Source organism: Salminus brasiliensis, chromosome 7, assembly GCF_030463535.1.
Source record: "Salminus brasiliensis chromosome 7, fSalBra1.hap2, whole genome shotgun sequence".
Classification (NCBI taxonomy): Eukaryota; Metazoa; Chordata; class Actinopteri; order Characiformes; family Bryconidae; genus Salminus; species Salminus brasiliensis.
In genome coordinates this window covers 11,101,205-11,128,429 of record NC_132884.1, presented here as the reverse complement: position 1 = coordinate 11,128,429, position 27,225 = coordinate 11,101,205, and the positions used below count along the sequence as shown (strand labels likewise).

At 38.5% G+C, this 27,225-nt stretch overlaps 2 protein-coding genes across 15 annotated transcripts in view; both read left to right on the top strand.

The window, feature by feature from the left end:
- caskb (calcium/calmodulin-dependent serine protein kinase b) overlaps positions 1-9,451 on the top strand; it is a 57,449-nt gene extending 47,998 nt beyond the window's left edge. For 8 of the 11 annotated variants that reach the window (XM_072683853.1, XM_072683847.1, XM_072683849.1 and 5 more), the window contains 6 exons: positions 2,979-3,094; positions 4,731-4,811; positions 4,908-4,988; positions 6,127-6,329; positions 6,428-6,511; positions 8,026-9,451. In XM_072683853.1, the coding sequence (XP_072539954.1) occupies positions 2,979-3,094; positions 4,731-4,811; positions 4,908-4,988; positions 6,127-6,329; positions 6,428-6,511; positions 8,026-8,202 (742 nt within the window). In that variant the 3' untranslated portion in view covers positions 8,203-9,451. The remainder of the gene's footprint in view (positions 1-2,978; positions 3,095-4,730; positions 4,812-4,907; positions 4,989-6,126; positions 6,330-6,427; positions 6,512-8,025) is intronic. The other 3 variants (XM_072683852.1, XM_072683850.1, XM_072683844.1) reach the window with 1 other exon arrangement.
- A 794-nt stretch (positions 9,452-10,245) lies between these two features.
- LOC140559972 (ubiquitin carboxyl-terminal hydrolase 9X-like) overlaps positions 10,246-27,225 on the top strand; it is a 32,206-nt gene continuing 15,226 nt past the window's right edge. Inside the window, exons 1-20 of one of the 4 annotated variants that reach the window (XM_072683841.1) lie at positions 10,246-10,734; positions 15,986-16,245; positions 16,672-16,817; positions 16,942-17,021; positions 17,646-17,758; positions 17,883-18,101; positions 18,291-18,406; positions 18,545-18,796; positions 18,946-19,084; positions 19,537-19,689; positions 19,794-19,898; positions 21,953-22,159; positions 23,473-23,609; positions 23,878-24,011; positions 24,655-24,742; positions 25,274-25,616; positions 25,811-25,906; positions 26,031-26,242; positions 26,383-26,623; positions 26,738-26,887. In XM_072683841.1, the coding sequence (XP_072539942.1) occupies positions 16,144-16,245; positions 16,672-16,817; positions 16,942-17,021; positions 17,646-17,758; positions 17,883-18,101; positions 18,291-18,406; positions 18,545-18,796; positions 18,946-19,084; positions 19,537-19,689; positions 19,794-19,898; positions 21,953-22,159; positions 23,473-23,609; positions 23,878-24,011; positions 24,655-24,742; positions 25,274-25,616; positions 25,811-25,906; positions 26,031-26,242; positions 26,383-26,623; positions 26,738-26,887 (3,033 nt within the window). In that variant the 5' untranslated portion in view covers positions 10,246-10,734; positions 15,986-16,143. The remainder of the gene's footprint in view (positions 10,735-15,985; positions 16,246-16,671; positions 16,818-16,941; positions 17,022-17,645; positions 17,759-17,882; positions 18,102-18,290; positions 18,407-18,544; positions 18,797-18,945; positions 19,085-19,536; positions 19,690-19,793; positions 19,899-21,952; positions 22,160-23,472; positions 23,610-23,877; positions 24,012-24,654; positions 24,743-25,273; positions 25,617-25,810; positions 25,907-26,030; positions 26,243-26,382; positions 26,624-26,737; positions 26,888-27,225) is intronic. The other 3 variants (XM_072683840.1, XM_072683839.1, XM_072683838.1) reach the window with 3 other exon arrangements.

Below are 27,225 nucleotides of genomic sequence, written 5' to 3'. Positions count from 1 at the left end.
AACTAACCAAGTGGTGGGGGGAGGAGAGAGCCCTGGCGGAAGTGTTGGTGTAGTTGGCTGTAAATGGGATAAATAAAGGAGTTGCACTATAGCCTGTAAAGTTTGTCAGTTTTTTAGTAACATTGGTAGTAGAGGATGGTTAGTAACTGCCAATGATTGATGAAGGGAAACCATACGAAAGTTGAAAGAATGAAGTTGCTATTTGGACCAGAGTTACAGAACTGGAGAAAAGTAAGCAGGGGCTTTCTGTGGCTTTGGCGCTGTCAGGAGGAGCGAAGGATACGGCGATGGAAAGAGTGGTAGATGACTTGAATAAAGACACTGGCACAAGCAATTTACTTGCAAAACTCTGCAATTTGTTTCTCAAAGAAGAAACAGACTGAACGTACAAACATACTCAAGTTATTATGAGAGACAATAGTGCTTCTATGACGGACTATATCATCGATTTTGAACCAATCCCTTGGGCTGATATGGTCGCACATCAAAATGTGAAGTTTGTCGAAGCACATTTCACTGAGCCAAGGACTGTCCACAGAGGTGAGCAAGTCAAACTAACTGACGATTGTAAAACTAATGATTCTCTATATACGAACTACCGAAGCAGAAATCTTCATGACTGAGTGTTTTGGTTCAGTTACCGACACTGCATGCACACAAACTATATGTGGACAGGAATGGCTATGACGCTAAATGAAGTCAAAATGAGATGAAGCATCTGTTGCAGAAAGAAATACTCTGGACAATTCTCAACATTATGGACAATGATAAGAATAAGGCCTGCAATCTCGCTGTGACAACTAAACTCAACCAACTCAGAACTAACTCTAAACTCTAAAACTACCTCAGCTGAAAAACACAATCTTAATGAAGCTTCATAGACAGTTCAAACATGCTTCTGCTGACAGACTGCAGAGACTTCTGGTTAGCAATAAAGATACAGAATTATTATTGTTAATCAATGTGAAACTTGTCAGAGATAGAGTAGGATCAACCGAATGCCAGCAGTGGGACTACCTCTATGTGCAGTACAAAATAACATTTTTCGTACTTTTTTTTATAAGAAAGGGAGTTTTAGTCTATAATGGGCCATTCCACCGAATGGGTGCCATTGCTTGTTGTAACTCCATAAAAAATAATAATAATAATAATTTCAACTCTGAATCTAATAACATGTATTGGTCAATCTCAGCCAGCTTTCTAAGCCAAAGATTTACATTTGTCTCCGTCCAGTTATCAAAACTGAAATCATGTCAAATGGTTGACTGCATGTTCTAAAAAAAATCACTCTATATGCCTGTATGTTGTATTTTTCTAAAAGATGCATTTTGTTCTTTTCAAGAAGACCCAAACCTGAAGTTTTTCATCATGTAATTTATTAAACAAATGGATAAATGGACAAAACAGAATTGGGGAAAAAAAGTGGTTTATCTTTATTTTTGTAGAAAAGATAATCAAGTAACATGAATGAACATTGGGTTTCTAGGTTTGTTTCTTCAACAGAATCTGTAATTCTTAAATTTACTTCTAAAGATTATTTTGTTGCCTTTGATTATATGTTGCCTGAAACACACACATGCATCACATTAAATAACACATTGAAGTTAAAATGTACTGTTACATTATCTCTGACTTGATAAGCAGACTTTCATACTGCAATGCAATCATGTCCATTTCTTTTAGCTACTTTCTAAATACATTCTAACATTTGGTTACACAACTAAGGTTGCAAAATGTAAAGTTGGAAACTTTCCATGGGAGTTAACTGGAATAAACTAGAAAGTTACAGATTAGCCTTTAACAGGGACCTTATATGTAGCTGAATTCCTCCCTTGCACTGGTTATTTCTCCATCACATGCACAGATAATTTCTATAATCAGCCACAATATAGCCACAATATAGCCACAATATTGCATCCTGAGCCCACACACTGCATCCAGTCAAGTTTGGATCAGAATACTGGGCTATTTTTGATCAATGGCATTACACCTGGAAGTGCTTGGTTGTGGATCTGCAGCTTGCATAATGTTATGTATATGAACACATTATAGATCCAAGATTTGTATTTAAAAAATAAACATATATCATCTAAGAATTAACATTTAAATTAATTTAGGTAACAGGACAGAACAGTCATAGTTACAATATGATCAAATAAACAGAAAAGGAGGGAACTTCCAGGGTCCTCCCCTGGCCTTCAGAAGATCCAACTAATGCAACTTCCTGTGACTTTTGGAATGTTCAAATTTTTTTTTAGATGGGGTAATGTGTTATGGTAACAAGACTGAATGAAAACATAGGAACATTAACTAAATGTGTATTTTAACTTAAATATTATGGATTTATTATAAAAAATAGTTTTAAAGCATAGATGCGATTTTGAGTCAACAACAATGCAAAAAAATTACAGGATTTTAATAATTATATTTCATGGTAAAGTGTATAGTTGGAGAGCGGGGACAAGTAACAAATGCTATTTTTAAAGGGTTCTGAGTAGTTTTTTTATTAATGTTTTTAATTATATATATCTTATATTTGCAATTAGGTCAATGTATAAGACACTGCTTAATAATACAATTTATTTTACAATTATTTTTTGTGCACGTTTATACATGTAATTTCCTGGGTACAGAAATGGCACCGATTTGGCGGAATATATCTTATATAGACATGCATTGTTTTATTTGTATTCCCTCGTATTGATTGTGCTATATTTAGCTGTAAAAGTTAGTACTGTAATTTAAAAGTAATCTTTAAAGCTGAAAGAATAAAAACATTTATTTTTGGTTGTTGGGGTTATGGTTAGAGTATGCTTTCTGTCAAAACTTACATATCAACTCAATTTGAACACCAAACAGATCTTATATGGGACATATGTATAACTCTGTGTTTTGAAATAGTGTTAAAAACAGAGCTTGTGTCTGAGATATGTAGGGTGTATGTGTGTGATTTTGAGTGTGTTCTGTGTATCCCTTAGGCGAGTAGCCTGTATAGCAATGGAAAAAACAAAGCAGGAGCAGCAGGCCAGTTGTACCTGGTTTGGAAAAAAGAAGAAACAGTACAAAGACAAATACCTAGCTAAGCACAATGCAGGTAGGTCAAATTGAACAGAGCTGGGCTGTTGGGTTCATGATGACTTTCACCAAGTATACTTACTTAGACCTTCAATTAGTTCCTTAATCTCTCAGTTAACCTCAGGGTTTGTGTGTATGGACTTGTTATGTATAAATCTCACCAGTTTTAGTAATAGTTGTTCTCATCATTCCTACAGGTCTGGAAATAATTGATAGACCACCCACATTATCAGTTTCTCTGGTTTTGCTATTTATAGGCAATGTATTTAGGGTTGTGTTGTGTATGTTGTGTATTGTTTGATGAAATGCCTGGAATAAAATGATTGCCATACACGTAGGGATGCAAATTTAAGAAATTTAAAAAATAATTAAGTGGTCTCTTAATGGTTTCTAGAGCTGTATTTAAAGACACACACACAGGCCTTGGCGGCTAGGCCTGTCTTCGTGCCAGCTGTTGCTGTGGCGTTAATCCTCTGACCAGTCCATGCCCTACTTTCCACATTATCTGATTAGAGACACCATGGCCTACTGACCACACACACACACACACACACAAACAGCATCTACAGGCCTGATGTAACTCATCAGGTGTCACTATAATGTGCACTGCTTAGGCATGTGTTAATAAGAATAGTAGTCATGCATTAATACGAATTGGGAAAAGTGTTACTATGACTAAAACTGCATGGCTTTATTACCGATGTGTCTAACCTTTTCTGAGCATGCACTGTGCTCTACAGCAGTTGCAGTGTTGTATTGTGTCTTTGCACCTGCAACTACAGCAGCAGGCAGTGCAGTTGTAATGTTTTTTTTATTTTTTTAACCAATTTCAATGCCCCCACTGCCCCTTCCTCCCCTTGTCCGTTTTTCATGCTGTCTCCCCTAAATGGCCTCCTTGCATGTAAGTACAGCAGCTGACTAACACTGTCAGTTTGTTTTGCTCTTCATCTTTGTCGCATCTTTCATGTATTTTTAACCTAACAGTTCTTGAGTCATTTTAGACAACAGCCATTTGTGTAACTTAAATTATAACAAGGCAGTACTCCATGTTCTCCCCTTTTGTCCTGTTGTGTACTTGTGACCTGTATTTATGTTAATGTCTTGAGTTACTGTGCTGTTGAAATACCAGTACACCTTTTTTCATCTACCAGTAAAGTTTTGTGTTTCACAGCGCATATCCATATTCGGAATGTTGGAATATTGCCGGTACTTTATTTTTTATGTGTATACAATCATGGCCAAATACGTTGGCATCTCTGTTTTGTGTTTTTTGCATTTGTGGCAAGACAGGTGCTGTAAATATTGGAATCACATGTTCCAGTTTAAATGGAGAAAAGTTGACTCAAATCAGAAAGGGTTCAAGAAAAAGCACTGGGGAGTCTAGAACTAATTCCCATAGAACACCTGTTGAGAGATTTTAAAACAGCAGTTGGGAGAAAGTAGCCTTCAAATCTCATATACATTAAGCAGTTGGCAAAAGAAGAGTGGTCCAAAATTTTAGTAGAGAGGTGTAAGAAACGTATGGTTACAGAAAGCAGTTGATTTCAGTTATTGTTACCACAGCATAGCAATTACCATGCTATGCTGTGCAAAATAGTCAACACATTTGAGTGAACACAACCTTTTTTTCCACCTCCTTTCCCACTCTGCTCCAGTGTTTGACCAACTAGATCTTGTCACATATGAAGAGGTTGTGAAGTTGCCTGCTTTCAAGAGGAAAACGCTGGTGTTGTTAGGTATGTGGTGCTGAGCCATTTTCTGTTCATATTAGTGGCAGGCATCAGCTCTTCTCGACTGCTGCATCTTCAATTAAACCATGTCTCTTTCTGTAGGTGCCCATGGCGTTGGCAGGCGACACATCAAGAATACACTGATTGCTAAGCACCCAGACAGATTTGCATACCCGATTCCACGTAAGTTGCACACACCCATGCAAACACCATTAGTAAGTACTGTCCTTCATAGTACTGTAGATAAATGTTTTAAATGTTTTCCTAAATGGCCTAAATGTCAGCAATGAAAATCCATTTAGACAGTTTAAACTAGTATGAGTGCACCAATACAATGACTTCCAGTAACTACTTGGTCCCAATCCGATCCAGACCTATTTTAGTGGATAGGGTAGTGGTTATATTAGACTGGATCAGCTTTGAATTATTCACCTTCTGTTTGTACTTTATTGACTTTAACTTTGACCATAAATTAAACCCATTTACTCACTTTTTAATCACGAATGGATTTTCCTTAATATTTGCCATTATCCACAACCTGTAGCCATGCTAACAAAGTAGTCTAAATGTCTGCAGTGTGGAACTATTTTAAAGTAGAATATGAAACTCAAAGACTTATGTAGGGCTACAGCACAGAGTTATTTCCAAAATGGATTAGTTGGTCCATTTTGATTTTGATTAAACAGAACATGAAAATGAAGCGTTTTAGCCTGTTAATATCAAAATTAAAAATAGAATATATTTCCAAACAAAGCATCACATCTAAATCTTAAGTACAAATATAAAATAAACAGACTTCTCAACAGCATATGAACAACATATCTATAATCTAAGAGATATACATATCTTTATCTTAAATGTGCAGTTTCTTTTTTATATATATATGAGAGAGAGAGAGATTATATATATATGAATATTTATTTATTTATTTATAACAAAAAGAAAGAAACATTAGATCATATAGAGACGACAGTACAGATACATAAACTACTCTGAGTGTTCTGTGGTGTTTTTCTGTGTAATTTTGTGTATGATTGTGTATGGTTATGTGACTTTATATTTTATAGTAACCTACCTATTAGACAGTTTCCCTTTTTTAAAAGTAACTTCTGCGGTTTCACATATCTCTTATGTAGCAAAATTATGGTGAGGTCAGTTGATTCGGATTTGTACACCACTAATTTTAAATTGGATCTGTATTACCCAATGCTCAAAATAAAGACTTTTAAAAAAGTTGGATCGGGAAATCTCTACCTGAAACATTTTTAATTGTCTAAATATTGGGACCTTTTATTAATGGATTATTTTTCATTCATTACAGACACGACCAGACCCCCTAAGAAGGACGAGGAGAACGGCAAGAACTACTACTTTGTGTCTCATGATCAGATGATGCAGGACATCTCAAACAATGAGTACCTGGAGTATGGCAGCCATGAAGACGCTATGTATGGCACACGGCTGGAGACCATCCGCAAAATCCATGAGCAGGGCATGGTCTCTATCCTGGATGTAGAGCCGCAGGTACCAATAACATGCCTGCAATACGTATTTTCTGACCAGTATTTTTTTTGCTGTCTTGGTTAATAATTTGTTATTCACCAAATTTTGGCTTCTGATAGGCGCTGAAAGTTTTGCGGACAGCCGAATTTGCCCCCTACGTTGTTTTCATCGCTGCACCTACTATCACCCCTGGTATGAATGAGGTAGGTACTGTTTTCTCCAGCACACCTATGTGCGTTTGAATAAATATTAACTTGGTCTTTTTAATATAGGTTTCTCACACACCATGGCTAGTTCTTAGTTTAAGCTAGTTCCAGGCCTTGAAAGCACAGTTTTTGTCTTGCTTTGTCATACCTGTTAATTTTAGGGATGTACAGTGATATCAGAGCCATGTCTGTATTTGCAGATAGTTTTTTTTTGTGCATTGGCACATGTACATGAAGAATGCTAGACATCAGCATCGGCCCATGATTGCCATATCTATGTAATAGTAGGGCTGGCCCGAATACCATTTTTTGAGCTCCGGAAATTCAGCACTGATTGGTAGCAAATATTCAATCATTTGTGGGGGTTTTTTTGGGACAAACATTAAAAAGATTAAAAAGCGGAGTACAAAAAAAAAAAAAAACTACAGGGAATAGAAGGTAGTTAAAACATTTAAAGTTATACATAAAAGCAAAACCTTATGTAGAAACAAAACAGCAACTTTCATTATTTAACTATTAAAATAATTGCAAAACACATTCTGTAATCAATCAAAGCTTCAAAAGAAATCACTATAAATGATTATGCATACAGAGAAGGTTAAACAAATGCCAAACAAACTTAAAACACACCAACTGTAAGAAATTTAACAGTGGAACAGGAGTAGCATCTGGGGTAATAGCGGAGCACTCATTAAAAATGGACATTAACATGTTCACATTTTCTGGTAAAATTGAGCTTTGTATCTTGTGCTATGTAGCCAGCTTTGGAAAAAAATGAGCCCAGACTGGGCTGATGTGGCGAATACGCAAAGACAGGATTTAGTGGCACTTTTGGACTTTTGTTGTCTTTAGTTGTTGTTTCATATACTGCCATTAACGTGAACTGAAGTGTAATGTTAGTGAGGTGTAACGAAGGACGGCCTATTATCCAAATATCAAAACTAAAAAACGAATGTCTACAGAATGAGCAAATATTCGGGTCCAGCTCTGTTTAATAGACATGTTTTTTTTTTTATTGTTTTGTGTTTTTTTTTTTGTTTGTTTTTTTTTTTAAATCCACTTTTTTGCTGGATGTTGCATGCCTCAATTATTTTTGCATGTTTCTGTTTACTGATTTCTATGACATTTCCACCACACTCAGCTCCCCAGGTGGTGTAGAAAACTGTCTGTAAGTACTCAACATGTAGGGCATATATATTTAAGCATTTAACACTAAGGTGTGTCATTTCCTGTACGTGTCTGTGTAAGTGCTCCTAGTGCCCTTTCCGTAGTGGCTTGTGTATGTAATAATTAGACATTGGTAGACTTGATCTGTGCCATATTGAGTCTACCTTGTACTGTTTTTGTTCATTTTGCCAACCCTCAAACTCCCTTAAAGTCTCCAGTAATTATAGTAGTCTCCATTGCTAATGCTAATTGCAAACAAAAAACTTTAGAATCTTTACTGGTTAATTTGATTCTGGCTCACACATACTCCTCTTCTATCTCTCTCCCCGCTGTCCTTTTACCAGGATGAATCCCTGCAGAGGTTGCAGAAAGAATCTGAGGCACTGCAGAAATCTTACGCCCACTACTTTGACATGACCATTATCAACAATGAGATAGACGACACCATCCGGCTGCTGGAGGAAGCCATCGATCTGGTGTCCACCACCGCACAGTGGGTGCCTGTGTCGTGGGTCTACTAGCACCCCCTGCAGGCCACTGCCATTACCCCTACACTGACATGACACCCTCTTACCCCTCCAAAAAAAAAAAAAAGAAGAAGAAAAGCCACTGGTGTGTCTTTAACAGACTCTGTTAACACCTCTGGTTCAAGTTGTGACATCAAGACCCTCCTGTGGGACTGCAAAGGTGTAGTGTTGTATATATTGAAGCATATAAATATATAAATATGAATATAAAATAATTAATATGGTCCTGTACTTATAGCTAGGGGATTGATATTTTATACTTTCTTTTTGAATGAAAGAGACGGCGTCTCAGAGCAATGATGAGCACAGTAAGATGTTTGGGGGGGAGGGGGGGGCTCCACCCTGGGTGACTGAGCAGGTGCCCCTGCCCAGTTTTAACCCTTTTGGCTTGTGGTGCTTCAGACTGGGTAAGGAAATGACCCTTGTTCCCCAGCTATATCTGACCCTATCCAATCTAACCCAGTACAATCTCACATTCCTTGGGCATGGTCACAGTGTCATGTCCCTGGACAGATGATAAGCACAGTTGACTTGGCCACGCCACAATCTTCCTAGCCCTCTCTTTATTTATTAGAGTACCATCTGCACAGACTGAACAGAAAACAAGTTGGAAGCTCACTGACTTTAAACGGTTATTGTGGGTCTTTCACACTCAGTGTCCTCTCTCTTTCATTCCTGTTTGTTTACAGCTCTCAGTTTGCACAATGGACAATAGAGATGGGTGCTCTCTCTTTCTCTCTTCCGTCTCTCAGTTCCTCCTTATTTCTCTCCAAGTGAATCCTTTGGGGAAAAAATGGTTTGAGAGTGCAGTGTGTTTGGTGTTACCTGTGTCAAACTTTATCTACGGAAGACAACATTTAGGTCACTTGGAGGAACCAATAATGACGACAAAAAAAAACAAGAATATTGTACAAGGGAGGCAGGGAAAACGGACTGACACCTATGCACATCCCCCTCAACTCTGGGTGACCCTCTGAATGGACAGCTTTTTCTCATGCCCTGTGAAGTGATGTGTTTGTAAATTGTCTTCGAATTTGATTTGTTGTGTGGGTGGGGGGGAAGAGAATACTTATTACTGAATCCATCTTTTCAGAAACGTGTTGTCTTAAGAGTATTATTGTTTTATGTTTATCCCAAGAAGATGGAAACTGAGGGTATTTTATTGTGTGTAAATGTTTCAATGGTGCGTACCTTATGCGAGTGAAATGAAGAATTGGTGTGTGCATAAACATAAATGAACTCAGTTTGTGAAAACTCTTCATTTCATAATTTTCCTGTATACATTTCTCTGGAAAAGTTACTTCTCAGTATGATTTTTTTTTAAAATATATACATTTCCTTCAATGTGTTGAAAAAGTAAACAGCTTTTGAATTCACACAAAATAAGTTATTCTCTAACTATTATTTTTGCTCAATGAGGCGTCTGGAAGTTGGCTTGTAATTTCCCCTTTTGCCAGCAGATGGTGTCGCATTTTCTTGCCAATGTTCTGCAAACTGGAATGACTGGATATTAAGTCAGATACGTAGCTAGCTATTATTTTTTCCTGCGAGATGTAAAAATTATGATGGGGGACACGTAGGAGCCGAAAAGGCAAATAATGTGTTTGCTATAAAACTCTCTTTCTTCAAACTTTAGTCCATCTGGCTGTGTAGCAGCTAGTTAGCGCTATTACAGGAACTTGCAGCTTCTTCAGCTGCCGCACAGAAATAAATGTGCTTAAATACTTTATATTCTTGTTTACATTAGGTTTTACTTTCCATCTGATGAATAAAACAGACTGGACATAAAACCAGTTGTAAAGGCAAATAGTTTAAGAAACATTTGGACAACGAGTTGTTCTCACGCAGAGTATGGGCTGTTTAGCTAGAATGAACAGATCAATGTTTCGCCGAGATCATTTTCGAGTTTGTGTTTTTAGCTGTCACCGTCGCTTCGTGGTCAGTCTGAGGCAAAAAAGACAACGGTCATAAAGAGTCGTGAGGAACACTGTCTTGTGACCTAAACACAGAAGCCACTTTCAGTAGTTATAACGCCGTTACATTCAAAATTACACAAATAGAACAGCGGCGCTCGTTCACAGTGCTCCCTGTAACCAAAACAGTGGCGACTGCCAGTCTTTCACTGCTGGATCGACGAAATGCTCAGTAGCGAAAATATTTTAAGGTTGTGTTGGATGTCCTAAATAGGGGCACTGATGGGCGCTAACGTACATTCTTTTTGGCCTATTTAGCTGTCTATGCTTGTCCGAGCGTGATCTGCCGCCATATTGAGGAGTACTGCTGGTGACTGGCTGTTGGGACTGAATTGTCAGGCTCGGAGCGGTAGACTAGTGGCGTTAGGGGGGCTACCGGTGACGCAGGAAAAACACACAGAGAGGAGGCAAGAAATTCAAGGAAGCAGGAACACTTCAGTAGCCTATTGCTTCCCCGAATTTCGTATTAAATATACGGTATAAATGCCTTGGATTGTGTAAACTCGAAAGAAACTGGATTAGTGGTCATAAGGAAGTCGCATCTCATTTCTAGGTAAGTAACATTAGCATGCGCTGCAAATGAGCTCAGCATATATTTTGATGACTATCGGGCTGCGTTTGGTTTCTTTTTTAACGAGATGACGGCTCGTCTAAAAACACCGTGTCATGGGCTTTGGAGATTGGTTAAAAACCTTCCAGCTCCGAGTTCGGGCCGTGACAACAGTTCAACAACAGTTAGCTAATAGATGCAGAAGCCGGCTGTCGGTTGTATTTTGTTCAAGCAAAATGGCTGACAATGTTATTCGTAGACCAAGCCGTTCGTTACTCCGCGGACAAATTAAAATACGGCCGTGCTTTAAAAACAGATGTCAAGGTCATTTAAAGCTCTGTTGTGGGATGTCGAAATTGCAAGCATGTCAGATTTGAGGACAAATGCGTAGAGAATGCTAACGCAAACACGCTAGCAAGTTAGCCAGCTAGCGCTAACGCTGCTGTGGCCGGCGAACGAGTGCAGCGCCATTAATAAGGTGGAGTACAACCGAGAGCGCTAGCATGTTAGCCAGGAAGCTAACTAGGCCCGAATAGGACTACGCCTGGTCGCTAGCTAGCCGTGGGCCTTGATACAGTATTAGCATGTTTAGCAGGTTTTAAACTGTATAAATACATCTAGCTACATAGAATCCGTAAGTGCAGTGTGTTTGACATACTACACTGATATTAATGACGAGACTGCAACTGTCCATAAAATAAGCTAATGTACTAACCAGTTGTCTCGCTTTTATGCTCGGTGCTCGGGCCAAAATGACCAACTTGGCCAGACAGCTGTCTGGTAAATTGAAGCTTCCTAATACTGTTAAAATATGACACTATATGACTGTGTTTGTCCCCTTATGCACGCAGCAGCATCATACACACTTGTGTTACGCGTTTAGTAATAGCTGCTTATTCACTGAGCGTTAGCTATATAATAATATTAGCTATGTCTAGGAAAAATTATTATTTTGCTGTTGGCCGGACTGTAAACCGTCAAGAGCCGCAATTGTAACCAAGATGAGTGAGATCCGGTTATAGCAGTAGCTTACTCTTATCAAAATGATCATAAATAAAGTTACATTATTCTATTTGTTTGTTTTGATATGGGGATATGTGGAGTTTTAACTAGTTGCATTCCTGCTTTTTTTTATCAAGTCAGTCAATTTCACCTATTTCAGTAGACGAACCTTAGGAATAGACATTGTTGGTGCGCATCTGATTGAGAATACTTATTGGCAGAGTTACCTCTGCTGTGTAATCAGTGCTGATGTAAGTGTTTAATTAATTTTCATTTGTTTAATAAAAGTCCACACAACATTTTACACTCTTACATTTAAAACAATGGGACAACTCTAGAGCCTTTATGCATAACATGCATTGTTTTGTGAAGGCCCCTAGCTCTGATATACAAAACACCAGTCAGCTATCAGATCCAGTGAAAGGGGAATGCTCTGGGTTAAAGGGCTTCGGACTGTAGTGATTAGAAAAAGAAGTCAGTTCTGTTGAGTGTCTGAATGTGGATGATGCACACACGTATGTATATTACTTTCTTTGGTGGACTGGAATGACCTGTTGTCAACTTTCCATGCAGAACTAGCTGATGTATCTCTTCAAATATACAGACAGCCATCTACCTTCTGTTGACTTGGTGAATTTGGATGTGTGTGCTTTTTTCTTGAATGATTCATCATTTTGTTTGCTTGTTTGTTTTGTTTTTTTATTCCTGTTCTGATTTTGTTTTATAAAGATCATACTTAAGTGTTTTTGAGAATGGGCCTGTTGCCTGAGCAGCTCAAGTAAATGTTTGAGACAAACAACCTTAACAGGGGAACAAAGCAGGCCACCTGCATGACAGGATGTTGTTCTTATTTCACTTCCTGAAACCTGGCACAAAATATATTGCAGCGTAGGAAGTGTGCAGAGACCAGAAGACGAAGGCAATTTTGCCCCAAATATTTTTGCTCCATTTTAAATTTTCTCAATATGCTCAAGAATATTTTTGTTTCATCCTGTCTAATATAAGAATGCTTCCTTTGACACATTGGCATTACATGAGTGTATTAAATACAGTTTAATTCAGCAAGACTGAGAATGTTGGTTAGATGGCTGTTGTAGACTAACATTAAAACTCCACAATGTTGTTTTCATTGCTGTCCTGTTTTTCTCAGTTGGTCTAACGGGTGCAGCCAGATCTGACAGAAAGGCACATGCACAGAGCAGCTGTCTTTGGCAGAGTATCCAGTTTGAGATGACCAGTGAATTTAGTAAAAAAAAAACCTCTTTGGAATGTTCATGAAATGTGAACTGGTCTCAGTTTTGTTTACCTCCAGCCCCTTTTTGTTAATTATAATCAGTTGTTGGACAGATCATGTAAAAACCCACACAATATGTGTGGTAAAACATTTGGTAATTGACAAGGCTTTCAAAAGCAAAAAAAGTGTACACACGCATTATAATAATTTCAACTATAGGCATGAGTCTGCTCATTAGCACATAACTAAGCTCCATAACTATACTGTGTATTGTTATTGTTTTGTTTGCTAGCAGATGTTGCACTGATAAATAAGTGAATTGAGAAGCTCATTTCCTTCACCTAGTCATTCTCAAAATGAATTTTGAATTATTGAGCTCACTTAAAAGCTGTCTTTTTCCAGTATGGTGTTTGTGCTTATGCTGACCCTAAATAAGGTTTCACAAATACAATTCTGATAAGTTGTAGGAGGCCGCTTCAAAAAGGTTGTTTATTACCACTGTATTGATTCCTTAATTGCTAGCTAATGTTGTACTTCACTAATTAATTTGATGAAGTATTTAATTTAAGGGAGTGCTTATCAGCCTGCCTTACTCGTTGCTGTAGACCAGTTTTACTCTTCAAGCATATAGTTTGTATTTTGTAGTTGGATTTGAATCTTGTTGATGATAAACAAGATGAGCTCACCTGGCGTCATTCATGATGCTTGGTGTTAAGCTGCATGAACTGGACAAAACTTTGTGGTGTTTTTAGGTGTAGTGCAATAAAACATGTTGAACACATTGAATCTTGAAGTGAGAGATGCAGGGTTTTCATCAATTAAGCTCTAATTCCTTGAAGTGTATGGAGCATGATAGGTCTCGCTCACAGTGCATGCTCTTTACAGTGGAGGGATTTTAGACCTTTTTCTAAAATAATGTATTATTAGCTGGTTTCAATTAATTCCAGTTTATATTCGGTGGGGGTGTAACGGTACACGAGTCACGGTTCAGTTTGTACTTCACAATTCGGAATGAATTTGCTACAACAAGACAAACCAACAAACAAAAAATAAATTGGGGTGTCTTTCAGGGCTGCAAGATATTGGGGAGAAAAACATCATTGTAGCATAGTTTTTTTTTGTAATTATATATTACAATATAATTTGTTAAAAAAATAAAATAAAAAAGAAATATATATATATATATTTTTTAAAATAAAAAATAATAAAAATATAATAAAAAAAGAATATATATGTATTTATACAATTAAAATTATTAATATATAGTATTTTTTATTATAATACAAAATAAACCGCATTTGCACTTTGCAATAATGATACAAAGGTTATTTATTATGTAGCTCCTGTTTCATGCAATTTGAACAGACAATTGTGCAAGTTATAGTTTGCTCCATCTACTGCAGTATAGTTTTCCCTGAGGTAGTTATGCAGCCTGTAATTAATTCAGCAGTGAAGTGTAAATATTAGCATGCTGGATGTGTTTTCACACACATGTTTTTGATTTTCATTTATTTTAATATTTTCTCTAAATCAGAAAGAGAGAGAGATAAAATAAAAAGAGTAATACTGACTTTGGGAGTAACTCTCTTGATATAATTACAGACAGATATAAGAAGAGGAGGAGGATTCAGTGGGGCTTGAGGAGAGGAGACAAACAAGACTACAGTTACCATACCAATACTCCCAAAGTACTACAGTTTCCACAATACCATGCAGATCCAGCAGCTTACAACTTAACATTTCCAGATGGAAACTGTGCGCTTATGAAATGAACGCATTTACCATAATAGCGTGTACTGAACCGCGAACCCCGTACCATGGCGGTTTTGTATGAATAGATCTACCGTTACACAAATGATACTTTGTTTTGTGCATCTTTATTGCGTTCCGTGTAGAAAAAAAGGGTGTCCCTAGTCTCTTCACTGCATCTAACTCTAACTGCACTTACCTAAGCTGGATTTTTTGTGGGAAGTCTGGGGGGGGGTGTCTTATTTCAGCTTGACAACATTACCATCTAAGCCCATTACTCTCCCAGCAAGGTGTCAACTGGTCTGTTTTTAAATATGAATGCTTACATGATTAAATAGGAAGTTTCATGATTGCACCTTCTTTGTGTCTCACTCAACCAAGCCTTTTTGGATGTGTAAATTTCCTTGAACTGAAGGAGTATTTGTATATTTGCAAGGCTCTGTATAAATGCACCAGTGACACACATCAGTCAAGCGGTTCAGCTGTCTATAAATAGTATGGTGCAGTGTATGGTGACAACAGAATACTATGCCTGCAAAGCAAAACCAGCAGTGGGAGAAGATCTCTCTGTCTATTAGAGCATGTCATTTTAACACTGTGGTAAGTGAGTTAGCAGATTGGAGAAACAGCTGCTCGGCATCAAGGTTGTTAATGCCTATATGGAAATAATGTCTTTTAGTACAGTTTAACATTAACTTTGTTTGAGTGCTATGTGAGAGTTTGAAACACATTTCTGTTTCATGATCTATGCATGTGTGCCTATAAATCAATTTGTGAGGAAAGAATATTGACGAGCAGCTGGGATTGGACACCAACATCTCAACTCAGAAGGAGCTCTATAGAGGTCTATAGGCAGGCCTGGCCTGTCCTTTTTTTCTTCAGGTTGTGTTCGCTAGCTCTCCCGGCAGATACAAAAGCACTTCAGATTTAGTATGCCAAGCACAATTGCAAATATTTTATTTGATTTCAACTGACCCAGCAATGAATTACAATAAACAAATGTGTTTAATTGCTAGTATGTTTGCCTACTGATTAGTAATGAAATGACATAAGGATTTGTTTAATTAATGGAGTCAACATAAAAAGGCAAAAAGTATAAGAGCAATTCGACTTGAAGGAAAAAAATAATCATCCTAATACAAAATTACTAATTATTTCTTCCCAATTAAATGAAAAGTTAATTGTGACTGCCTTTAATATTGTCTGTGACTGCTTTGGTGCTTCCACCAGTATCTTCTGGTAACCTGCCTATCTGCTTCCGTTTTGCAGGTTATGCAATGGTCACTGCAACTCAGCTTAAGCCTTCGTTGCTGCTCTCCTGCTCATTCACCCTCTGGTTCCACCTTGCTGTCGACCAGGCAGTGATTTTCAGCCTGGCTCCTGCCACTTAAGCAGACAAGATTGCAAAGATTTGCCCTGTGTCGAGCATGACCGCCACCACCCGGGGCTCCCCTGTGGGGAGCAGTGACCAACAGGGCCAGAGCCAGGCTCCGGACAGCCAAAGCCAGACCGTACTGCCCCAAAACCAGGTATGCTTCTGTGGGTGAACACACACAAAGATTTGCTTTTACGTGGTTGTGTGCAGTAAACTTGTGTAGAGTGGCTGATTTATTTGAGTGACTTTTTGCATATTTGGTTTGAAAGATGTTGACTCGTGTTGGGGACTGATTTCGGTAGACTGACTGCATATGTCTTGGCCTTATAAGGCCCTTCTATGAGCCATAGAATTCTTATCTGTTAAATCCTAATTGGTAGCAGAGAATTAATAAATCACCTTGGAAAAGGAGTATGCTCAGAAAGCTCTTTTCCCTCTGTACATATTAGGAAATGGCATGAAGTAGGACAAAATCCTTTTAAAAGTGTTTTTTTTCCCTGCAGTCTGTCTACAACGTAGTGTTGTTTATTCATGGTTTTGCTTTTTTTGTTGTCCTATACACTGTACTGTTTTTGTGTAGATACCTTCTCCCAACTCCTCTAATGAAACCTCTCCGGTGAGCCCACCAGAGGAGCCAGGGCAGAGCGATGCTCAGCAGGCACAGGAAGAGGAGGAGCCAGCCTTTCCCCACACAGACCTGGCAAAGCTGGATGACATGATTAACCGGTTTGTGATGATTTTAAAATGTTTATAGATAATCAGAATGATTGCTCCATTAGTCTTGTTCTTTAATGTTGTCATGCATTGTAAATTCTGCTGATGGCCATATGGTCATGTCTCCTCTTCTCAGACCTCGCTGGGTTGTTCCCGTCTTACCAAAAGGGGAGCTGGAAGTTTTACTTGAAGCTGCTATAGATCTTAGTAAAAAAGGTAAAAAAAAATCTCAATACAGGTAATGGAAGTAGTATCATTTTGTGTTTTTTCCCTAGATTTTTGTGAACCTTCTGGAAGCATGCCCCTAGAAACAGTTTGACAACTTAAATCGGTAAATACATTAGTCTGCTGCATTTTTAGGCAAAAATGGGAAGACTAGATGAAAGTCTGTAACAAGTATTCAATATTGAATGAATAATTTGATCATTAAAACACTAAAAACTATAGCATTTGAATGACTAATACTTTTGAAACCATACCATGGGAAAACAAAGTTTTGTTAGCAAGCCAAATATACTGAGCAGCTGAGTGCACTTCAGACTGTGAACCAGTGAGACAACAACCTGTGATTGGTTGGTTTGGACAGCAGAATTCTGAGAGTTTCATAGAATTCCTAAATAGCTATGTCCTATATTTAAATACATTTCTTTCCGTTTTGCCACCTTTGTCTTCTATGCACTTTGTGTATGCTTGTGTATACATGTTGGGAAATGAGGAGTTATTGTGTGGCTAAAAGAAAGACTCAAGATACCATGAGTGAATATGCATTACACAAATAATTACATAATTAGTTACTATTCTGAAGAATATGTTTCTCTCTCTGTGTATGTTTTCCTGTAGGGCTTGATGTCAAGTGTGAGGCATGTCAAAGATTTTTCAGAGATGGTCTGACAATCTCATTCACAAAAATACTGACTGATGAGGCAGTGAGCGGCTGGAAGTTTGAAATTCATGTAAGTATGCTTTTCATTATGCTCAGGGCTGGCTGGTGGACCTCAAATAAAGTTATAAATGCTTCAAATAAATTCTGATAATGGTGTCATTCCCTTTGATGGACTGTTGATTTCTGTTCTACAGAGGTGCATCATCAATAACACACATCGGTTGGTGGAGCTCTGTGTAGTCAAGCTGTCTCAAGATTGGTTTCCTCTGCTTGAACTGCTAGCCATGGCAACCAACCCCCACTGCAAGTTTCACATCTACAACGGGACGCGGCCATCTGAGAGCGTGCCTGCTGGTGCCCAGCTTGCTGACGATGAGCTCTTTGCACGTCCCCCAGACCCTCGTTCACCTAAGGTATCCGCACTTAAACTTGTGCACGCTGGGAGCAGCTTATTTCTGAGACTTCCCCATGACCCCTAACTGATTTACTATCAGATTACACTTACTGTAACAACTGTGCTACAAGAATGAAAAGTAAAGCATTTCTTCTGTAGTTCAGTCTTCATCTGTAATCATTTTCCTGTCTGTTTTCGTTATGCTCAGGGCTGGCTGGTGGACCTCATAAATAAGTTTGGCACACTGAACGGGTTCCAGATGTTACATGATCGTTTTATGAGTGGCCTAGCTCTTAATGTGCAGATTATTGCAGCTCTTATCAAGTAAGTTTTTTGCTCTTTTGTTTTCAATAAGCCTACCTATCTACTGCCTTACCACCTTAATCAAATGGAATTTAATCTAATTAAAGGTGGCATGTGTTCTCATCACTTAGAAATTCTGTAATTCTTCTTTTTCCACAGACCTTTTGGGCAGTGTTACGAGTTCTTGACATTACACACAGTGAAGAAGTTCTTCTTGCCTGTGATCGAGATGGTTCCACAGTTTTTGGAGAACCTCACAGATGAAGAACTTAAGAAGGAAGCCAAGAATGAAGCCAAGAATGATGCTCTTTCGATGATCATCAAGTCCCTGAAGAATCTTGCATCCAGAGTACCTGGCCAAGAAGAAACTGTCAAGAATTTAGAAATCTTTAGATTAAAAATGATCCTCAGGTGAGGGATTGTCTAAATTAAAAAAAAAAAAAAAAAAAAAGAAAGAAAAAACTGTACGACTGTTGGTAGAAAGTAATTAGTGATTTGTTCATTTGCATCAAGTATGTAACAAATGAAAGTAAAATTAAATATGCATGCTGTTTTCACAGGTTACTGCAAATTTCTTCTTTTAATGGAAAAATGAATGCACTAAATGAGGTAAACAAGGTGATATCAAGCGTTTCATATTATACCCATCGCCATGGCAACCCAGAAGAAGAGGAGTGGCTCACTGCTGAACGAATGGCGGTAGGAACAGTTTGACAGTTATTGACAGTTATACATTCCAGTAATCATGCTCATTATCTGTGGTTTTGTGACTTGCAGTGGTGCTAATGCATTAAATATACACATGAAAGTGAAAAAAGCCTTTTTTTTTTTTTTTTTCAAAAGACTTTTTCCATTTTCCCGTTTTAGCGTTTTTCTTTCAGCGTTTTTTGTATGTAGTACACAAGCAAAAACAAGCACTGGGAACTTTTTTTAGGTGCTTATTTTTTAAGCTATACAATGATCAGTTGCTGTGCTGAGAATAATCCGATGCAGTGCTGAGAGTGGCCCACCACCCAAATAATACATACTTTGTGGTGCTCCTGTGGGGGTAAATAAAATCAACTGCATACATGTTAAGTATTGTGGTGCCCCTGTGCTGTGAGATCAAATATGTTTTATGTTTAGAACCTCTTTCTGCATCTCATTTTTAGGAGTGGATACAGCAGAATAACATTCTCTCTATTGTGCTGAGGGATAGTCTGCACCAGCCTCAGTATGTGGAGAAGCTAGAGAAAATTCTGCGCTTTGTTATTAAAGAAAAAGCCCTCACTTTACAAGACTTGGACAACATCTGGGCTGCACAGGTGATGCAGCAAGTTTGACTTTGCACTCAGTTGTTGCACTGAAGAGAATGTGTTATTTCTATTTATTCCTTCTAACTCCTCCCCTGTTATATCCATTGTTCTAGGCTGGTAAGCATGAAGCCATTGTGAAGAATGTCCATGACCTGCTTGCTAAGCTGGCCTGGGACTTCTCTCCTGAGCAGCTGGACCACCTCTTTGATTGCTTCAAGGTAAAAAACAAACAAACAGAAAAGCGCTGAAGAGTGCAAATATCAAAATGTTACTGTAATGTAACTATCCTGAGGGTTAAAACAAAATTTGGATTAAAAAAAAAAAAGTAAACAGCTGCTAACTACCAGTTGGAATTAAATAGCCTGTATTGGGAAAACATACTTGTAGTTAGAGGATTGACTCTGTACTCTCTAGACACAGTGATATGCTGGAGCACTTTTACTCATTGGCTCATTCTACAAAAATGCTCTGCAAATGCTCAGCATTTAGCAGCCTGCAGAACTGCCTATAGCGTCAGATCTGCATGGCGGTGACTCTGTGATGCTCTGGGGCTGCTTTGCTTCCCCTGGCATTGGACAGCTGCAGTGTGTGAAGGGTAAGTTCAGTTAAGTTTCAGGAAATATTAGCTTCATGATAACATACATCATTGTTTTTTGTGAGGAAGTTGAAGCTTGAGTGTCATTGGACCTTCCAGCAGGACCGTGATCCCAAGCATACCTCAGAGCTCATCAAGGCTTTGTTTTAGAAGAAGTTCTGGAAGATTATTAAATAATTGTCAAACAGTTGCCTGTTTTGAACCCTGTAGAAAAACTTTCAGAAGAGGGTTTGAAGAAGGTGGTTGAGGCATGCAAAATGCAAGAATATTAGTGTTTAGACCATTGCACTTAAGGAATGGGCGAACATTTGTTAGGAACACTAGTGTCTGGCTATGCATCACGTTGGCAGTGAACGTGGTTGGTGGACTGGCCTTTTTTTAAAAATTTTTTTTATTTTTTTTATTTATATATTTTTAAAAAATAAATATCTCCAGAGATGTTTGACTGGGTTCAAGTCAGGGCTCTGGCAGGGCCACTCAAGGACCTTACAGACTTGTGTTGTTTTGGCTGTATGCTTAGTGTAAATGTTGGAAGGTGAACATTCGGCCCAGTCGAAGGTCTGGAGCAATCTTGATCATGTTTTCATTAAGAACATGTCTGCACTGTATGCTGTTTAGCTTTCCCTCCAACCCTGACCAGTCTCTCTGTTCCAGCTGCTGAAAAAACACCCCCACAGCATGATGCTGCCACCACCATGCTTACTGTAGTGGTATTAGGCAGTGTAGTTTTTATTTTTCCCCCAGACATGATTCTTAGATTTTAGCCCAAAAAGTTTCATCTTCGATTCATCAGACCAGAGAATCTGTTTTTTCTCACAGTCCTTAAGTACTTGTGTATTTACACTCACGTGTATTTTACTAAAGTGAGACTTTTCTCTGGCCACTCTGCCAGATTGGTGGAGTGCTGCTATGATGGTTGACCTTCTGGATGTTTCTCCCACCTGCACACAGGATCTTTGTAGCTCAGCTAGAGTAACCATTGGGTTCTTGGTCACCTCTCTTGCCGAGGTCCTTCTACCTGGATTACTTAGTTTGGTGAGGCAGCCAGCTCTAGGAAGAGTGCTGGTTGTTCCAAATGTCTTCCATTTGAGGATTGTGGAGGCCACTGTGCTCTTGGAAACTTTCATTGCTGCAGATTATTTTAGCCTTTTCCAGGTCTTTGCCGCCACACAAAAATATAGTGTATTAAAACAAATGCGTTGACACTGAAAACCTGTGTAGGTCTGTGTTGTTTTTTTGATAAAAAAAATCAAATATAATGCCACTGCAGTCAATAAGAACCAATAATGCCACTGCAATCAATAACATTATTTGGCATTCCTAATAAGAATTAAGAGCCATTTGAGATTCAGCCTCAGTGTATAAAAATAAATGAATAAATAACACCTGTGCTTGGTGTTAACAAAAAAAACTTGCTTTAGAGAATTGCTTAGATGTCCTGGTGGAAATTAGCATTGTGAACGTGGGGTTAGTTTGCTAAGCAAAAACTATTTATTGTCCAGTTAGTGTTATGCCTCAGAACTCTCCTGTTAATCTTCCTTCCTGCATTACGTCTGATTTGATGCAGAACTTCATAAAAATATGATTGTTGTCTTAATTTAAAGCTGACTAAACAATTTTTTGTGAATTTGATTGTATATATTTGACCACTGTAAGCTTTATTATCTTTATTGGCAGGCAAGCTGGACGAATGCAAGTAAGAAGCAGAGGGAAAAGCTTCTGGAGTTGATTCGCAGATTGGCAGAGGATGATAAGGATGGAGTGATGGCTCACAAGGTGCTCAACCTACTGTGGAACTTGGCACACAGTGATGATGTCCCTGTTGACATTATGGATCAGGCCCTGAATGCCCACATCAAGATTTTGGACTATAGCTGCTCTCAGGTGAGCAAAGTGAAATTTTCCATTATCAATATTAGTTTAATTTTCTGCCAAACTATTCCTTTAACATGATCAGTCACCCAAGATGTAGCCGTTCAGTTAAGACATTTGTCTTCAGTTAAGACGTTTGATATCTGAAGTTACACTAGGGAAGACTACAGATTTTCAGCTGTTTTTTCAGTTCAGTCTGAAGGATAAATGCATATGAGAGTTTTGCAGACAGAATACAGCTCAAATTCTGATGTCTGGCACAACCACAAAGGGCATCTCTGTCATATGTCAGCATTTTCATTATTGTTTTTCATCTCTTTACTAAATAAATACTTTGCTATAACTGGGCTATATATGTGGACAAGTAGAATTTTGGCGGTGGTATTCTGATGCCTGCCTAATAGCTTTTCTATGTGGTATTAAGCCTGATAAACATCCATTTTATTTTGGTAATGCCTTGATGTATACATTAACCACGTTTTTTGGTAGCAGCTTTGGGGGTGGGGGTGTGGAGTAGAATCTTGTCAGTGCTTATTGATCTTGAATTGCAATAGCAAATATACTAAACACTTTTTTATGTCAAAAAAGAGTTGGCCATGTTGCTCAATAACTTTACATGTTAAATACTTGGATTAGTAAAGGGGTTTGCTTGCTTTTGCATGTTTTAACTTTCGACAACTCCTTTGATGCATTTCTAAGTTGAAAGGAATACTGGCTACACTACCTAGACGTGGCAGAAAGAGGAATCAGTCAGTGTGTGCCACCAGATCTCTGAGGAAGCAGTAGGTCAACTGAACTTTCAATTTGCACAGGAAGGCACTGTTGACCCAAAAGCACAAGAAAGGTCTACTCTAGTATGCTCAAAATCATGTAAATAAGCCACAGATTTTGGAATTATGTTCTGTCAAGCTAAAAAAAAACGGAACCTTTCAGGCCTGTTTATCTGTGGGAATTACAGAGAAGGAAGAATGAAGCATAGGCTGAAAAGAACACTCTGCCTACAGTGAAGGCTGTTTTGCTCCTTCTGGCACTGGAAACCAGTAGCATGTGCAGGGCAAGATGAATTCAATCAAGTATCAGGAAATCCTATGTCATGCCTTTTCATCAAATGTCATTTCACAGTGATCCCAAGCATACCTTCAAGTCCATCAAGGATCGGTTTCACAAGAGGTTCTGGAAGATTCTGGAGTGGTCTTTATTTGAACATCTTAGTAAATAATTGGTGGGATTTGAAGAAGGTGGTTGCAGTACAACCAAACCCCAAGTCACTTCAGTCAGACTTACCTGTGTAAGTGACTGAAGTCCCTTTTCTTACATCTTTATAGGACCGTGACACACAGAAAATTCAGTGGATTGACCGCTTCATTGAAGAACTGCGAACCAATGACAAGTGGGTAATTCCAGCTCTGAAACAGATCCGAGAGATATGCAGTCTGTTTGGAGAAGCCCCTCAGAACCTCAGGTTGGTCATCACTTCTAACAGTTAAACCACTGTGTGTTTGAGTATAAGATAAATGGAACACACAGGAATGCATGTCTTGAGTGATTGTGTAGATATTTATGGTGACTATAGGTTTTGGCTTTCCTTTGAACTACCCTTAAAGTAAGCATGTAATCATGAATCAGGCCTGATTCTTAAATTTACGTTACATTTATGCTAATGATTCTTGTGTATTCAGCTGTTGTGTGTGTGCTTCATAGTAATTGTGTGTTTCTGTCTGCTCCCACAGCCAGACGCAGCGGAGTCCTCATGTGTTCTACCGTCATGACCTGATCAACCAGCTGCAGCACAACCATGCTTTGGTAACACTGGTTGCAGAGAACCTGTCTGCTTACATGGAGAATATGAGACAGTTTTCTAAAGGTATTCCTAATGACTCAGAAAACGGACTCAGGAAAGAAAATAAATAAAATAAATATGTGTATATAAATAAATGAGAGAGCGCGCTCTGGAAAACATTTAAAAACATTTTTTTTTCTTAAATTTGCATCTCTATGTGTATGTCAGCCATTTTATTCTAAGCATTTCATCAAACAAAGCTGAGTATACTATAAATGACAGTCACCCAACAGCAATGTAAAAGACTAGTGGAGCCAAGACATGAAAGATGTGATTGACAGTCAAGGTTAATTTATCACGGTGGCTTTTGAATGCTTTCAAAGTTCAAATATTAGGACTGTGTTATTTACATTTAAATAATACCTTCTTTGCATTATTTGAGCAGGTGTCTTTGAGCAGTGGTCATTTCATTCTCTTCATAGAAATAGTTGTATTTGGAATTTGGGGGAAAAGTTGTACATTGTTTATGAAATACAATGCAGATGTTATTTTCCCTAAACATATTGCTTGTACATAGTAAAACCAGATAAACTGATAATGTAGGGTGGCCTCTTATTTTTTTCCGGAGCTGTATATATAAACATGTCTCATTGGGGTGTGGTTTGTTCTGTTTTTGTATACATTTGTCTTTATTACAAATTATTGATTCTATAACTATGTTGAACAGAGTACACAGGATTTGATCCTCAGACGGTGCGAGTAGGCAGTCGCTACAGCCATGTGCAGGAAGTTCAGGAGAGACTCAACTTTCTAAGGTCAGATAAAGCCTTGTCCATACCTACTACCTTCTTATTAATGAATAAGATTGCCTTTCCGATCCCAGTGAGTTCTTTGTCAGTAGTTTATTTTGTCAAAAATAAAATGATTAAGTATATTATGATTAAGTTTTTACTCCCTTTCTGTACTAAATTCATAATATAATAGCATCATTGCATTTACACATTTTAAAGCTTAATATATAATTAATAATAGTTTGGGAGATATGTTATTTGACTGTGTACTGCCTGAAAAATTGCAGTATATTTTTAAATGCTGTATTTAAAGAAGAAAAAATAGAGAAGCCTAACACCTACTAGCCTTGAGTAACACGTCTTCACCTGTCTCAGTCTGCTCTGTGTGTGCAGAGGTGTTGTTACTGATGCATTGATCTTTTAAGCGCACTGCACTCTCTTCCTGACGGCTTATGTAAACAAGTATGCAACACAGTGGGCAATATTGTTTTTTTTTTTTTTTGGCTATAATTTTTCAAACTATAATTTTTCAAATGCCTTCACTTTTGTGTGTAGGTTTCTGCTGAAGGATGGGCAGCTGTGGCTGTGTGCGCCTCAGGCTAAGCAGATTTGGAAGTGCCTGGCAGAGAATGCAGTCTTCCTTTGTGACCGAGAGGCCTGTTTTAAATGGTACTCTAAACTAATGGGTGATGAACCTGATCTTGACCCGGATATCAACAAGGACTTCTTTGAGAACAATGTGCTACAGCTGGATCCCTCGCTTCTGACAGAGAATGGCATGAAGTGCTTTGAACGCTTCTTTAAAGCAGTGAACTGCAGGGAGGGCAAGCTTGTGGCGAAGCGTAGGGCATATATGATGGATGATCTGGAGCTAATTGGCCTCGACTATCTCTGGAGAGTAAGTTTTGATTTCTTTTATTTCTTTGCAAATCATGTGTGACATGATACACATATAAAACTATTGGGATGAGTAGTGTGTTAGGATCGAAAACCAGGCATTTTACCTTGAATACTGAAGTGTCTAATACTCCGTGTCTAAGAAATAACCAATATAGAGAAATACAGCAAGTTTTTTTTTATGTGATTGCATAGGTTGTGATTCAAGGGAGCGATGACATTGCAAGTCGTGCAATAGACTTGCTAAAAGAGATTTACACCAACCTTGGACCAAAACTCCAAGTTAATCAGGTAAATTAACAGGCGCGCTCTTTTTTTTTTTTTTTTTTTTTTTTTTTTTTTTTTTTTTAAGCCGCCACATAATTTAGCAATTAATTTAAAGTTCTTGGTTGAAGCTGCTTTGTGTCTTTCGCAGGTGGAGATCCATGAAGACTTCATCCAGTCCTGTTTTGACCGTCTGAAGGCCTCGTACGACACACTGTGTGTGTTGGATGGGGACAAGGACAGCATAAACTGTGCTCGTCAAGAGGCCATTCGAATGGTCAGGGTGCTGACTGTGCTCAAAGAATACATTAACGAGTGTGATAGTGACTATCATGAGGAGAGGACCATTCTTCCTATGTCCAGGTTTGCTTCACATAGTCCTTGTTATGCTGTTTGATTTTTGTGCCTTGCTTTTTAGAATTCTGAACACTTTTTGTCTGAGGCAAAAAAAAAAAAAAAATCGCATGATCGCATGTAACCCCCTTTTGCTTGCTGTCATTCAGGGCATTCCGTGGGAAGCACATCACCCTGGTGGTGCGATTTCCAAACCAGGGCCGCCAGGTGGATGACCTGGACATCTGGTCTCACACGAATGACACAATTGGCTCTGTGCGCCGCTGCATCCTCAACCGAATCAAAGCCAACAGCACACACACCAAAATTGAGCTTTTCATCGGAGGGGAAATTGTGGACCCAGCTGATGATCGGAAGCTGATTGGACAGCTCAACCTTAAAGACAAAACTGTGAGTATATGCTCTGATTGTATCATAGACTCTGCTATATGAGTGAACTTTTGAACATGTCACAAATCTTTCTGGCATCTTTCTCTTTCTCTTCTACTCGCTTTCGTCCTGTAGCTGATAACTGCGAAACTGACCCAGGTTAGCTCCAACATGCCTTCTAGTCCAGACAGCTCCTCTGACTCCTCCACGGGTTCACCTGGCAACCATGGCAACCACTACAGTGATGGACCTAACCCGGAAGTGGAGAGCTGTCTGCCAGGAGTGGTGAGCAGTAATCATCAAATCAAATTTATTTGTAAAGCGCTTTTTACAACTATTGTCACAAAGCAGCTTTACACAGTCAGTAATTAGTAAAAAGACAAGAAATCAAAAACATAAAAAGAGATTAAAAATCTAAGACCCCCAGTGAGCAAGCCAACAGTGACAACTGTGTGACAACAGTGACGTCCTCAGAGCTGGAGGAAGAAACCTTGGGAGGAACCCAACAAGGGCGACCAATCCTCCTCTGGTCAGAACTATTTATAAATTATTGACGAAAGTCACCAAACCATCTAAACTGTTGTACTGCTCAGGTGTGCAACATATTCTTAATCATAATATAA